The 13,405-nt window shown below is 34.9% G+C and overlaps 1 protein-coding gene across 1 annotated transcript; it reads left to right on the top strand.

Annotated features, from left to right (window-relative positions):
* Positions 1-2,584: 2,584 nt before the first annotated feature.
* On the top strand, positions 2,585-9,593 carry LOC112502961 (coatomer subunit epsilon-1-like). The gene is made up of 5 exons (XM_025107000.1): positions 2,585-2,775; positions 5,036-5,171; positions 5,400-5,555; positions 6,180-6,259; positions 9,300-9,593. The coding sequence occupies exons 1-5, from the start codon at positions 2,684-2,686 to the stop codon at positions 9,391-9,393; spliced, it is 558 nt and encodes a 185-aa protein (XP_024962768.1). The 5' UTR covers positions 2,585-2,683; the 3' UTR covers positions 9,394-9,593.
* The last annotated feature ends 3,812 nt before the right edge of the window (positions 9,594-13,405 follow it).

The following is a 13,405-nucleotide window of genomic DNA, read 5'->3' as shown; positions in this document are numbered from 1 at the left end:
ACTCTTTTAGATTTATGACCAAAGCTTCTGGTTCCTCAATCCAGAACCTCTGGTTCAAAACCAAAATATTTATAAAAGGCTTTAAGTTTAACAAGAGCCTCTGGTTCTTCAATCCAGAGCTTCCAATCTAAAATGAAGACCAACCAGAGCTCCTCTGGTCTATTTTTCGTAAAAAGAATCCAAGTATAAAAACTCTCAAAATGATTTTTATAAAGGAAGTTTAATAAAGAGCTCTTATTTAGAAAATGCGGAGCCTCTGTATGCGGAAGCCTTATTCTAAAAGCAGAGCTCTGTATCTAGCGGATATAGAGCCTTTGCACAAAAACCCAATTTTTAATACAGAGCTATGTATTTAACAAATACAGAGCTTCTGTGTGATAGACCAATTTTTGATACAGAGCTCTGTATCTAACAGATACAGAGCTTCTGATTTTCACAACCGACTATGCAAAAACACTTGCATTGTTTTCAAACACTAACCAGACCCTTCTGGTTCTTTAAAATAAATACCAACCAAAGCCCTCTGGTTCCTTGACTGGTATACCCAGAGCCTTTGTGGTACCTCTGGTTCAACAATATGATCCAAACAGTTTTATCCAAAATCCATGACCAAGGGCCATATTTTTCCCAATCCATAACATCAATACTATCATCTCTAATAAGAACAACATCTCTGAACCCTCAAATCACTAAAAAGTGAGAACTCCAATCTGTTGTATCCTAAGAGACATAATAGCAATAGTTATACCATGCACACACAACGACCATCCTTATTACATCCAGAATCCCCATCATAGCAATAGCTATCACAAACCACACACGATCAACCTTATTTCCCCTGAAAATCATATGAAGTATTTCATCCAACTAACAGGCTGCAATATTCCTGTTAGAGTGAAACTGTTCATAGTTTCATCAAAATCTGGTTCCCCCATAGGTTTATATTTCAAAACCTGATTGAACCATAAGAACACTCAGGTTCTTTCCAAACAGCAATTTTGGTTCCCCCCACAGGTTTATATTTCAAAACCCGATTGAACCATAAGAACACTCTTGTTCATAAATCATGGCTGTTTAAACTCATTTAGATCCTCAAAACAGAACCATAGATCAGTCTGTTTTAAAAACACCATCTGCCAGCCAAAAACAGCAGCCAAAAACAGTAACAACTTAACAGCTGTTTGAAACCAGTCTAACATCTTCCAAATTAAGATCAAAACAGTTTATACCACAAACACATGAGGAGTTTAGTTTCAAAACCGCTCACCTTTCCCAAAACAGATTCTGCAGCAAACAACAACTTTTAATATGAAACAGGTTTTGTTAAAAACAGCTTCTGTTTTAAGGTCTTTGATCAATCAGGTTTTTGCACAAAATTCCACTCTTCTTTCCACAGAAATTCTTTGAGATGCAAATGGTAAGGGAGGATTCTTACCACATCTCTCTTTAAATAGCCACACACAGGTGGTTTTTAGAAAACAGGCAGTGGAAATTTACTTCATAGACACGCAAACACAAATACTTGGTCAAGAAGGCTTCTTAACAGCAACATCATACAAGCTGCTTAACAAGGTGCTTGTATGCTGCTTCCAATTATGTGGACAGAAATCATTCAGCAGCATCATACAAGCTGCTTACCAAGGTGCTTGTCTGCTGCTTCCAATTATGTGGACAGAAATCATTCAGCAGCATCATACAAGCTGCTTACCAAGGTGCTTGTATGCTGCTTCCAATTATGTGGACAGAAATCATTCAGCAGCATCATACAAGCTGCTAACAAGGTGCTTGTATGCTGCTTCCAATTATGTGGACAAAAATCATTCAGCAGCATCATACAAGCTGCTTACCAAGGTGCTTGTATGCTGCTTCCAATTATGTGGACAAAAATCATTCAGCAGCATCATACAAGCTGCTTACCAAGGTGYTTGTATGCTGCTTCCAATTATGTGGACAGAAATCWTTTACACCACATACACATATAATCCATTTTATTTAGCATGCATAATCACATACTTCCAATTAATTCATGCTTAGTAACACATAAACACATAATGTACCTTAACCCAATATGTCTGAAAGCCTGGTTATCACACTTGGTTATATATTGATGTTGTGTTTACTCATGAAGACGAAGGATCGTGTGAGAATAGGAGTTAAGGTCAGAAGCGTAAGAAGGGATCTGGACCCGTGATCACTTTTAATCTCACCCCCATATCCCATGAGTTGTGCTTGATACGGGAATTGGTCCGGTGCATCTTGGTGCAACTCATGATCGTTGATCTTCAATTAGGATTGATTTAAGGATGTAGATCTCTTCTTACCTTTCTCTCTATAACTTCCATTCTCATAGGACCCCAATCCTACTCACTAATTGTTCTACAATAGTTTACATAAGTGACATAGTGTTAAGTTTTATGTCTATCAAGTAGGCTAGTTTTTTCTGAACTGCAACACGGACAATATAAACAGGAAGTTGGTTACACAATTGAAAGTAACAGCTGTATTGTTAATGGATAAAAGCATGCGTGAGTCTGACGTTAGTGTATATGTACTATTGTTTTTTCAGGGATTAAATGGACCATTTATGTAACTAGTATTATTATTCGGTTTCTGAATTTGATAGGAAAACACAATTTCAAGTATAAAGGAATTGTTGGATGATGCTGCTATTGGGAACAATCCAATGCTCAAGCTTATTGCTGGGACCATATTCATGCATGAGCAGGACTACAATGAGGCTCTAAAATACACAAATGCTGGAGGGACTATGGAATTGTTGATTCTTACTTTGCCTCTTTACTAAAATCGTTTATCTTTGTTTTCAAATAAGAAGACTAAATATCATGAGAAGGTAAGAAAGGATGGTTCATATGTGAATCATTAAAAAAATTCAAAAGAAATCTATTTGAAGATGCACATGTGGATCACATTACAGATTATTTATATGAGTTCACATATGCATCTTTAAATGGATTTTTTTCCAGTGATTCACATATGAACCTTCTCTTAACCTTCCCTTCTTACCTTTTCACGGTATTTAGCCTTCTTACCTTCTAACGATATTTAGACTTCTTATTTGAACCTTCCACACATAAATGATACATTCTATGTGTTAATATTTTATCAATTATACATGACCACTAGTAAATGCAAGAAGCTCCATTACTACAGAAATGTATAACAATAGCTTTAAATTTGTGAGCAGTTCTTCATGCCATATCCTCCATCCTCTGTGTAGTAGTTTTGACATGTGACACAAGAATGGTGCCAACCAGAAAAAGAGTAACCGAGGGCGGAGGCAGAGCATGGCATGCCACACCAGTTTTATGAACTACTAAACATATATAAATGTAAAAATACATCAAATCACATTCACAAAAATTAGATAGCCATCCTGACAGAAGACAGAAGTATATTTTGAAACGGAACAACATTGAACTTCATCGCTACAGAGTTGCACAATTTAGATTAACGAATTAACTTTGAACATTGGTGAACTACCATCTTGAATGAAGTATCATTAGTTTACCTTTGTCCCAGAAGCATACTTCTGAATTGAAAAGTAGAACATAAAAATAACAATGCTCATTAGATAATGCATATTTAAATATAAAATACTATGTCTGGTAAATACGAAATAAAGTTAAGGTTCTTTTTAATAAAATTTTTAAAATAAGAAAAGAAACAACATGAATTCTAATATTGTTCCACTAGTTCCAGTTTTGATGTCCAAGTGAATTCTAGGCATTTAAGGGTGTTCCTTAGAGAATGCTAGTTGAGCAGTCTGGCTAGCTTCAACTAGGCACCTACAAGTGCTTGGGTGGTTTAGCCTCGTTCAAATTAGGTGAACCATGACCGTAAGCTCCAATAACATATAGTGGTTTAGGGTTTAAATTGAAGCAATGGGTGATATATAGGAAGAGCGCTGTAACAATAACGTGCTCAAGGTGGGTTTATGGGACAATGGATATACTATGTGGGAAAATAAAGAATTGTACTTTGCTATCATGTTTGGAAAACGAGACTAATACTATGAACTGAAACAATGAAAGGTATGTTTCTAAATTCATCGATAAGAAGAAATCTCATGTATTACACACAGATTTACATGGGAATACACAGGATAAAGGTAAACTATGTCCTAACAAACAAAGATAGAGATAAGATAATACTGCAACAGATAATGCATCTAACATGCCTCAAGTTGAAGCATAGATATAAATCTGGCCCAACTTGTTGCAAATGAAGTCCATTCGAGTCTTAAAAAAGTCGTTTGATGAGGTTAATAACTAACTCATCCTTGGTATCGGCTGAATAGTTGGTGAGTTTGACAGGGATGTGCAATAAGTCATCTGATCTAATCAAATCCTACCAATTCAATTAGAACCGACCGACCATAATTGGATATCCAATTGTAATCGGATCAGATGAGATCCAAAATTCCAACATCCAAATTGGATCTATTGGTTCTTGGATGGCAAACCAAACTCGAATAAAACCGCCAATCCAATCCAATGACCATCAAATTACTCATCCATTTATCATTCAACTATTATGTAACTATCATCCGATTAATATATATTAGTCTATCTGATAATAGTTTACGATATTGTTTTTATTTCATATTTTTATGTAGTGTGTTTTAAGAATTAAGGAAAATATATGAATAATTGGTTAAAATTATGGACTAATTGGTTTAAAATTGGATAGATCCAATCTAATGTAATGTATAACCAATAGTAATATCTAATGGATGGAATTGGATCGGTTGTTCAATGTCAATTGGATTGGATCAGATGACAAAATCCAACATCCAGTGGATGATTGGATGGGATCGGATCCACCTAAATCCATCGGATTTCAACTAATGAACACCCCATTTGAGTCTCTCCAGATACATGGATTTGAGTTGATTTGCTGTTTCAGAAAAAAAAAAGAATGGAACATAGATGTTATCAATATGTTTTGCTAGTAATGCATGTTAGAGAAACCATCATTTAAGATCCTATCTTCCTAATATATATGTGCTTTTCAGATATGCGTTGAATGTCCATATTTTCCTCAAGATCCACAGATCAGATTATGCTGAGAAGCAATTGAGAGTTATGCAACAGATTGATGAGGACCACACACTAACTCAGCTTGCAACTGCATGGCTTGATTTAGCTGTGGTACATATTCTCCTCTATAGGTCATCTTATGCTAAAGTCACTCCATTCTTTCTTTTTTTTTAAGCATATAATATTTATATAGTGCAAATACTCATGCACACTCCCACCTTTGTTGAGGTGTGAACCTTTGACTTCCCTGAAGGCAGGGCTCTACCATTAACCTAGTACTGCTGGGCTAATGACCCTTTGGTACTCTATTCTTACTTCTCGTACTGTTTGTTGAAATAGGGTGGTTCAAAGATACAGGAAGCATATCTCATCTTTCAGGACTTCTCTGAGAAGTACCAAATGACGAGTCTGATCCTTAATGCGAAGGCTGTAAGCTGCATGCAAATGGGTAATTTTGACGAAGCTGAATCATTTTTACTAGAAGCATTGAACAAGGTAAATATCCAACCAACTCCATTTACTTTTATTGAGCTTTTTTTTATTCAGTCAAGGGCAGGGGCGATCTATGTAGTAGCATACAATTGTCCTGTGCTACCGCTTCATCTTCCTGTTGTAGTTGTAAGAAAATTATGACTCTTAAGGTGCCACCATTTTGGTTAAAATGAAACAAAACAGAGTTGCAGAGCAATGGAGAAGGTTGCGGGTTTAAAATAAGCACTTCTCTAGGCCCAACCCACAAATGTCGATGAATCAGCCAGCCCAACTTCGTTTGACTAATGTGTTACTTTGTTAGTGTTTTGTACAGTATTTTGTAACTATAATTAGTTTTTATTTAATTTTATATTACGATAATTGTTTTTGTGCCACCACTGCAAAAAATTTCTGCTCAAGGGTGATGGGACAAATTTGTTTCGACTGCCACTCAACCAAATTACTGATTACTTGTCAATGCTAACTACTTTATTTTCTATTTCATGATCTAGATAAGGTACTTATTGTCACAGATTACGTTCTATTGAATATGTTCTTTTACTGAGTTCACGTGTCTCCTTTAACTTGATTTTCTTGATCCACCCTTGTTTCATGCCTAGCATTTATTACTCCTTTTTTCTGATATAGGATGCAAAGGATCGAGAAACACTGGCTAATCTGGTTGTATGCAATCTTCATCTTGGGAAACCTTCTTCACGGTTTTTAAGGTATGGAAATCCCTTCTTCCTGCTATGAATATTGTATGATACAAAATCTTATATTCCCCCCTTCCCCTGTCTAATTCGTACTCATCCTTATTTCTTCTATGACATCAATGCTGTGTGGTGTGCTCTGCAAAGTGTGTTACATGTTGATTGAAACAAACTTTTTGATATGTTAGTACAGGGGAGGATCCTGAAACTTAAGTGACCGGGGCACACCTAGGGATGTCAAAAAGTTCCGAATAACCAACCCGAACGGAAACAATTCGGGTTATTCGGTTTTCAGGTTAAATGGTTCGGCTAACCGGATAAGGATAACTTATTTGGTTTGGTTTTCAGTTATTTTCTTACTATTTCGTTTAAACCGAACAACACATTATCTATGCCTTTATATATTTTATTATTTCGATAAAATTGAACGCAAGTGTAAAAATTCGAGTGATTTATAATGGATCAGATGACTAAAAACAAACCAGGATAATCAATCTGTAACAAATCTAGTGAAAGATGAATCAATATAGCAGAAATTTGACACCATTTGAGTGCATAAATATGAGTATTAGAGATAGAATATTCATCAAGTTCCACCTCAACCACAACTCCACTTCAATCACCTACCCCCGCCTAAAAGAAAAGATATGCCGACACGATGTAAGAACACCCTCACTCAAAGCATAAAAGTACAAAGATTTTATGAATTAGAGAAACTTTGTACACAAATAAACCTAGTCACATACATAAAAACTTGCAAAATCAAAAACTACTACAACCCTCAATAGAGAATCTTGATGGACTGCTATGTTTTTCTCATTAAAACCAAACACTGTTAGTTCAAAAACATGGATAAAATCTTGGACAATTCTTCAATTCAAAGACCTCTATGAACAAATAATACAATTGACACTAGTAGCAGAAAGATGTAGGAAGGTAGGAAAATTGAAAAGCGGATATTGAGAAATACTCTAATATGATGGTTGTGGAGGACTATAACACGACTTACAATTTGCGATGAGATGTATATAGGTTGATACTAGAGAAATTAGCAACAAAAAAATCATGGATTAGGGATTATTACATGGAAAAATCACAAACCCCAAGTCGCATTGTGCCATCAAGTATTCTAGTATTTCTCAACTTTTGCTTTGTGTATTGCTACTAGTGTCAAATGTATTGTCAATTCATTGGGGTGCTCATGGAGGTCTTCTAATTGAAGGCGTGTCCAGAATTCTATCCATGGTTTTGAAGTAACATTGTTTGGTTTTGAACAGAAAATTGTAGCAGTTCATCAAAGTACTGTATTCAGGGTTGTAGTAGTTTCTGATTTTGCAAGTATTTATGTAGGTGACTAGGTTTTTTTGTGTGCAAAGTTTATGTGATTTATCAAATCTTTCGGATTTTTAAACCATTGATTTGGTGTATGTATGCTTGGGATGAGGCTTTTTTGTACATCTATGTGTGCTTAGCTTTTTCTGGGAGGGGGTGGGAGGTGGGATTGAAATGGAGATGTGGACTTGTGGTTGAGGTGGAATTTAATGAATATTACATTCTAATTCTCAGATTTATGCACTCGAATGGTCAAATTTCTGCTTCTGTTTTCTTGCTTTTTGATTTCTTGCTAGTGTTTTCTATACTAATTTATTTGTTGATTAACTATTAAACATTCTGATTTATCTTTCACTAGATTTGTTACAATTTGGTCTAGTGCTACCATGTTATTTTATTTTAAGTTAGTTTAGCGGTTTGTTCTTCTAGCCTCCATTATAAATAACTCGAATTTTGTATTAATGCTTTGGGTTTAACTGAAATAGTAAAATATCTAAAATCATAGTATAATGTGCTATTTGGTTTTACTAAAATAGTAAAAGAAATAATAAAAATCTGAACCAAATAAATCATCCTTATTCGGTTAACCAAACCGTTTAACCCGAAAAATCTGAAACCATTTTGCTCCAGATTAGTTATTCGGTTTCGGAATTTTTTTGACACTCCTAGATGTGCCCCATCACCTAAGTTTCTGGAACCGCCCATACTTGCTCATAAACGTCTTCAAGACCTAGTAGACAACTTCCCACTCCCATACTGGCCTTATAATTATTGCGACCAGTTTGTCATGTTTGTTCTTGCAAACTGTGCAGAGCTGCCTCTTGTTAACAGTGGTTGGATTAATCTAATTCTAAGCTAGTTGTAACATATTAAATTGGATAGTACCATCATTAGACTTTCCGTTTTAACTTGGATGCATGACCTTATGACAGATCTTTGAGGCATTCCTGTGTTATGCAAAGATGTTTTTAAATCTGTCAATATATCATTAAAAGAAATTCTGTCAAAAAGCATTCTTCTGTTCTGTCTGGATAAGGGGTTGTTTTGCAAACATTTATCAGCAAGAATCATTGCCCTCACTTATCTTATGGGGTAATATTCTCGGCTATCAAAATGGATTGTTGTTGGTAAGGCGTATTTTGCCCGGCAAGCGCTTACTAGGTAAGAGTCTTCTTCTTCACTTACCGAATAAAATTCTCGGTCCTTGCTATGCCTTTTACCGGTTAAGGTAAGTGACATCGGGTAAGTGCTAACCTGATAAGATTTTGATAATCAGCCCCTTATTTCATGTATTTTCCTCCCCTTCTCGTTAAATAAACCACAGATGATTTTGATGATAATGTATGGTCTCCATAACTTTTCACATGCCGATAGGTCTTTACAGAAACAACCACTCTATTCTTTGGGGTAGAGTAGAAGCCAAGTTGGCATACATCTTATTATACCCTCCCCAAACTCCATTGCAGGTGGGATATACTAGGTTTGTTTGATTTGGTTTGGTTTGGTTTGGTCTCGTAACTAGAAATCCAAGCAAGAAGTTCTAGATTACCAAAGGACCATAAGTTTTGCACATGTTTCTGATGAAGAGTTTTTTTGTCTCCTGTTTCTTGTCATCATCATGGTTTTGCATATGATTCGATAAAGAAGTAATGTAGGACAATGATGCTATATAGCTTACGAAATCATTTCCAGAAACCGAGTTTTTGTGTGTTTGTTCTTGCAGCCAGTTGAAACTGTCGGATCCAGAACACATGCTAATTAAACGGGAATTAACCACACAAGAGAATTTCGATAGAGCGATACAAACAGTTGGTTGAGCAGTGACTACATATTCAGCAAAGCAAAATGACTTCTGGTACTGTTCTTGCTGTTTTCTCGACGTCTTTTTGGTCATCTTTAATGTGGAACGATATTAAACCCCACGACATTTTATCGAGAGAATTTGTATAACGGTTTTTGTATTTGATTCATAGTCTACGACTCCTGTTAGTTTATTGCAAGTGATCATTTTGACACTCGATAATCTAGTTATAACTTGGTAAAATAGATTACATCATCGTGATAAAAACCAAACAAACGAAACCGGCATATCTCACCCGAACGGAAGTGAGGGAGTGGATGTATGCTGGCTAATAAAAATATGTTGTCAGTAAGATTCCTTTCCATCAATCACGTAAAATCATATATCATTCTGGTGAGAAGAGACAATAAAAAGATGAATTAAATAAAATAATGATATGTATTTAAATAATCGATGGGAAATGAGATTTAAGAACAACAAATTTTTATTTATATACAAACTTGTTATCTACTACAAAGAGTGAGTCACTCTTCTAATTATGACACCTTGATGTTTTCTTTTTAATTAAATACAAAAACATTATTCATATAGTTATACTCTTATAATCATATTAATTAATTATACCCTTATCATAATCATGTATTTGAGGGGCTATTTTTCAAAGTTTCTGTTTTCATTTACCTTACCGGGTGGGCATGATATGGACCAAAAATTTTATCTGATAAGTCAAGGAAGGACCTATAATCCTACCTGTTAAATGAAGGAAAAAACTCTTATATGGTAACCGTTTACTGTAAAAAGACACTTACCAACAATCTATTTTGATAACCGAGAATATTACCCGATTAGGTACATGAGGGTGATGACTTTCCGTAATTATTGCTTACCAGGTAGGGCTGGCAATGGGTAAGAGGTAAACCCGTTACCCGTTATGTTTCGACACGTTGGATAAGGGTACGAGTAAAGAAAATAATATCCATTTATCCATTACCCGTTTACCCAACATTTTAGTGGGTAGGATATGGGTAAACGGTTTTCGTTATCCATTTACCCGTTATATATATATATATATATATATATATATATATATATATATATATATATACACACACACACACACCCCCCTAATAAATAAGTAACTTTGGGGACACGTGTCATGTTTCTGTGCGACAGTTATTGATTTTTCCCGCCTAAACATGTATCTAGACACAATTTTCACTTACGGTTCAAATAGGTCTATATAAGTGACATGTGTCCCTTCGGACGGTTAATTTCACGTATTCGTGGTATAACCGCGTTCGCAGAGTAATTGACGCTTCAGAGTTCCAAAATCTGGAGTCCTCCTTTCCAGATTTAGAGACCCGTCCAACGATTTCGCCTCCATGTGCGCATTCCATGAGAGTAGGAGACTCAAAGGCTCTGCATGTACTATGCAGAGGCTCTGTGTCTGGAAGGAAGCTCTGCATCAAGCACTTAACTTTTTTTGGCGCTTAAGCCTTGATCTTCCTTAGAATACAGCACGACTCTGTATATGAGACACTTAACTCTTGAGTAAGAGCTCTGTCTCTTGATGTCTTCTACATGAGAGCTCTTGGTGCAGCTCGCTTCAAAAGACTAAGTCCTAAAGACTACAATAAGAGACTTCTTACTTATACTTTTACAAGATGGGATATAACAATCTCCCCTTAAGTGTAAATAAGACAGACTCTTACTGGAATGAAACACGAGTCAAATCGAGGCTCTACATGTACTATGCAGAGACTCTATATCTAGAGTGAAGCTCTGCATCAAGCACTTAACCTTTTTGGTGCTTAAGCCTTGATCTTCCTTGTAATACAACACGGGCTCTGTATATGAGACACTTAACTCATGAGTAAGATCTCTCTCTCTTGATGTCTTCTGCATGAGAACTTTGGGAAAATTCAGAGTTGTAAGTCTGAATTTAACTCTGGAGTGGTCATCAAAACTCTATTTAAAATTTCAAATTTGGATTTTTGAAGCATTTTTCACAAAGCAATATTACCCGGGGCTCTGTCCCTTACACCCCAGCCAGGGGCTGCCGCCCCTTGGACCCCGCAATCAAAATAAACTCAAACAAATGTGCACTCCGCATCTTCCTTATTTGTTCGATATTTATCATGATTATATTGGTCAACAAATTAATCTCATTACACTTAAATGACATTGGTGATATAAATCACCAACATGAAGTCATCAGATATTGGTTATTTCTCAGACTTACAACATAACTTTGAATTGTTCTATTCCAGACTTAATTCCATAGTTTATTCCTAGACTTAGAATACAGCCCTGAACTCCTCTTCAGAGTTACATTTATGAGTTATAAGAAGTTAAAATTCTTGTGACTCAGAATTATTATGCTCATAGATACTTTCTAGACTTAGAAAATAACTATGAATTCCTCTTATTCAGAGTTAAGTACAGAGTTATTTTCCAGCTTAACAATAGAACTCTGAATTCTTGTGTTTCAGAGTTAATGTTCAGAGTTTTCTTTTCGACCTGAGGAAAAGTCTCAATTCATTTTCCTCATTTAAAATACGCCGTGTAATACATGGGATCAAACCTAGTGTGTGTGTGTGTATATATATATATATATATATATATATAGAGAGAGAGAGAGAGAGAGAGAGAGAGAGAGAAACGATCAAATGAAAACTGCCCTCATTTGTGTAAACTATGTAAACCAATCTCATGCATCTATTTTATTGATCAATGGTCAATATTAGTTTAAGTTATATTAGGAAATTAAAATAAATAAATAAATAAAAAATTATTTTATAATCCCTATAAGGGTAAAATGGTAACTTTGGTAGTGGTTTTATTAATAGCAACCATATCATGTTATATCATTAAAATAGATTCAAAATATAAATAAAACACACCATAATAAATTCTACATAATGAATCCTTTTGAATAGATTTAAAAAAAATTGTATTACATTACATGAACGAAATGGTTTCACAGTTTCATCAATACACTAATCAACGTAATCCTGATTAGATTTTGTCATTTTCATGTTATTGGTAGATGGATCCGTTTCATTTTGATAATGAAATTGTTTTATTGTTCACTAATTACACAAAATTTTCTTAGAAATCATGAAATGGTTTCACTTTCTTCAATCACTTATTTCATCGGCCAGCATGGTTTGATGAGTCACTTGTCATTTCACGCTATTGATAATGAAATTGCTTCACTTTTCGCTAATTGCACAGACTTTTCTTATCTTTTTTGAAATGATTTCACTTCCTTCACGCACCCATATCATCATGCACCCATTTCATGATGCACCCATATCATCATGCACCCATTTCATGATGCACCCATTTCATGCTGCACCCATTTCATAATCATTTTCACTTACTCCATGTACCAATTTTACCATGTATGAAACCGGTTTCATGAATTTTTTTTGATTCTATTACTGATTTCATTGATTTATTAATCTAATAACTTACGATTTTCATGAATCTTGGCATTAATAAACCGAGACACAATATAAGAAAATCCAATTTTTAATATTATAATTTAATTAAATATTTCTAAAAACAATGCTCTTGACATCTGCGGAAAAACTCTCCCAAAAAAAAACTTTTCTAACTTATACAAACAAATTAATTTATACAGACAACTTTATTCATATAGAACTTAATAAAAAAAAACCAATCAAACGACCCCTAAATCTAATGTAATAATGTCAAACCTCAAAGTAAACAAAAGTCAAAAGAACAATAATAAATTATAAAATTCATAATCTATATTACTGTGCATTGCAAAGAACAAGTGCACAATAATTAAGACAATATCACAATATGTGTTAATGTTGTGGAGTGTGCTTCAACTATGTTGATAGAGTGATGTGCTTATGTGCATTGAAAATTTCAATTCTCATATTTCAATATGCAAGAGGAAAATTCATTAACAAAATGACAAAAGTCCCTTAGCCTTAACCTAGTAGGTCAGAATCCACACGACCACATGACCTAACTTTATAATAGTCAGTTAG

Source organism: Cynara cardunculus, unplaced genomic scaffold (assembly GCF_001531365.2).
Source record: "Cynara cardunculus var. scolymus isolate 2C unplaced genomic scaffold, CcrdV1 Un_Scaffold_2238, whole genome shotgun sequence".
In the NCBI taxonomy this organism is placed as follows: domain Eukaryota; kingdom Viridiplantae; phylum Streptophyta; class Magnoliopsida; order Asterales; family Asteraceae; genus Cynara; species Cynara cardunculus.
Note: the sequence above shows the minus strand (reverse complement) of the source record. Positions and strands in the feature narration are given on the sequence as shown.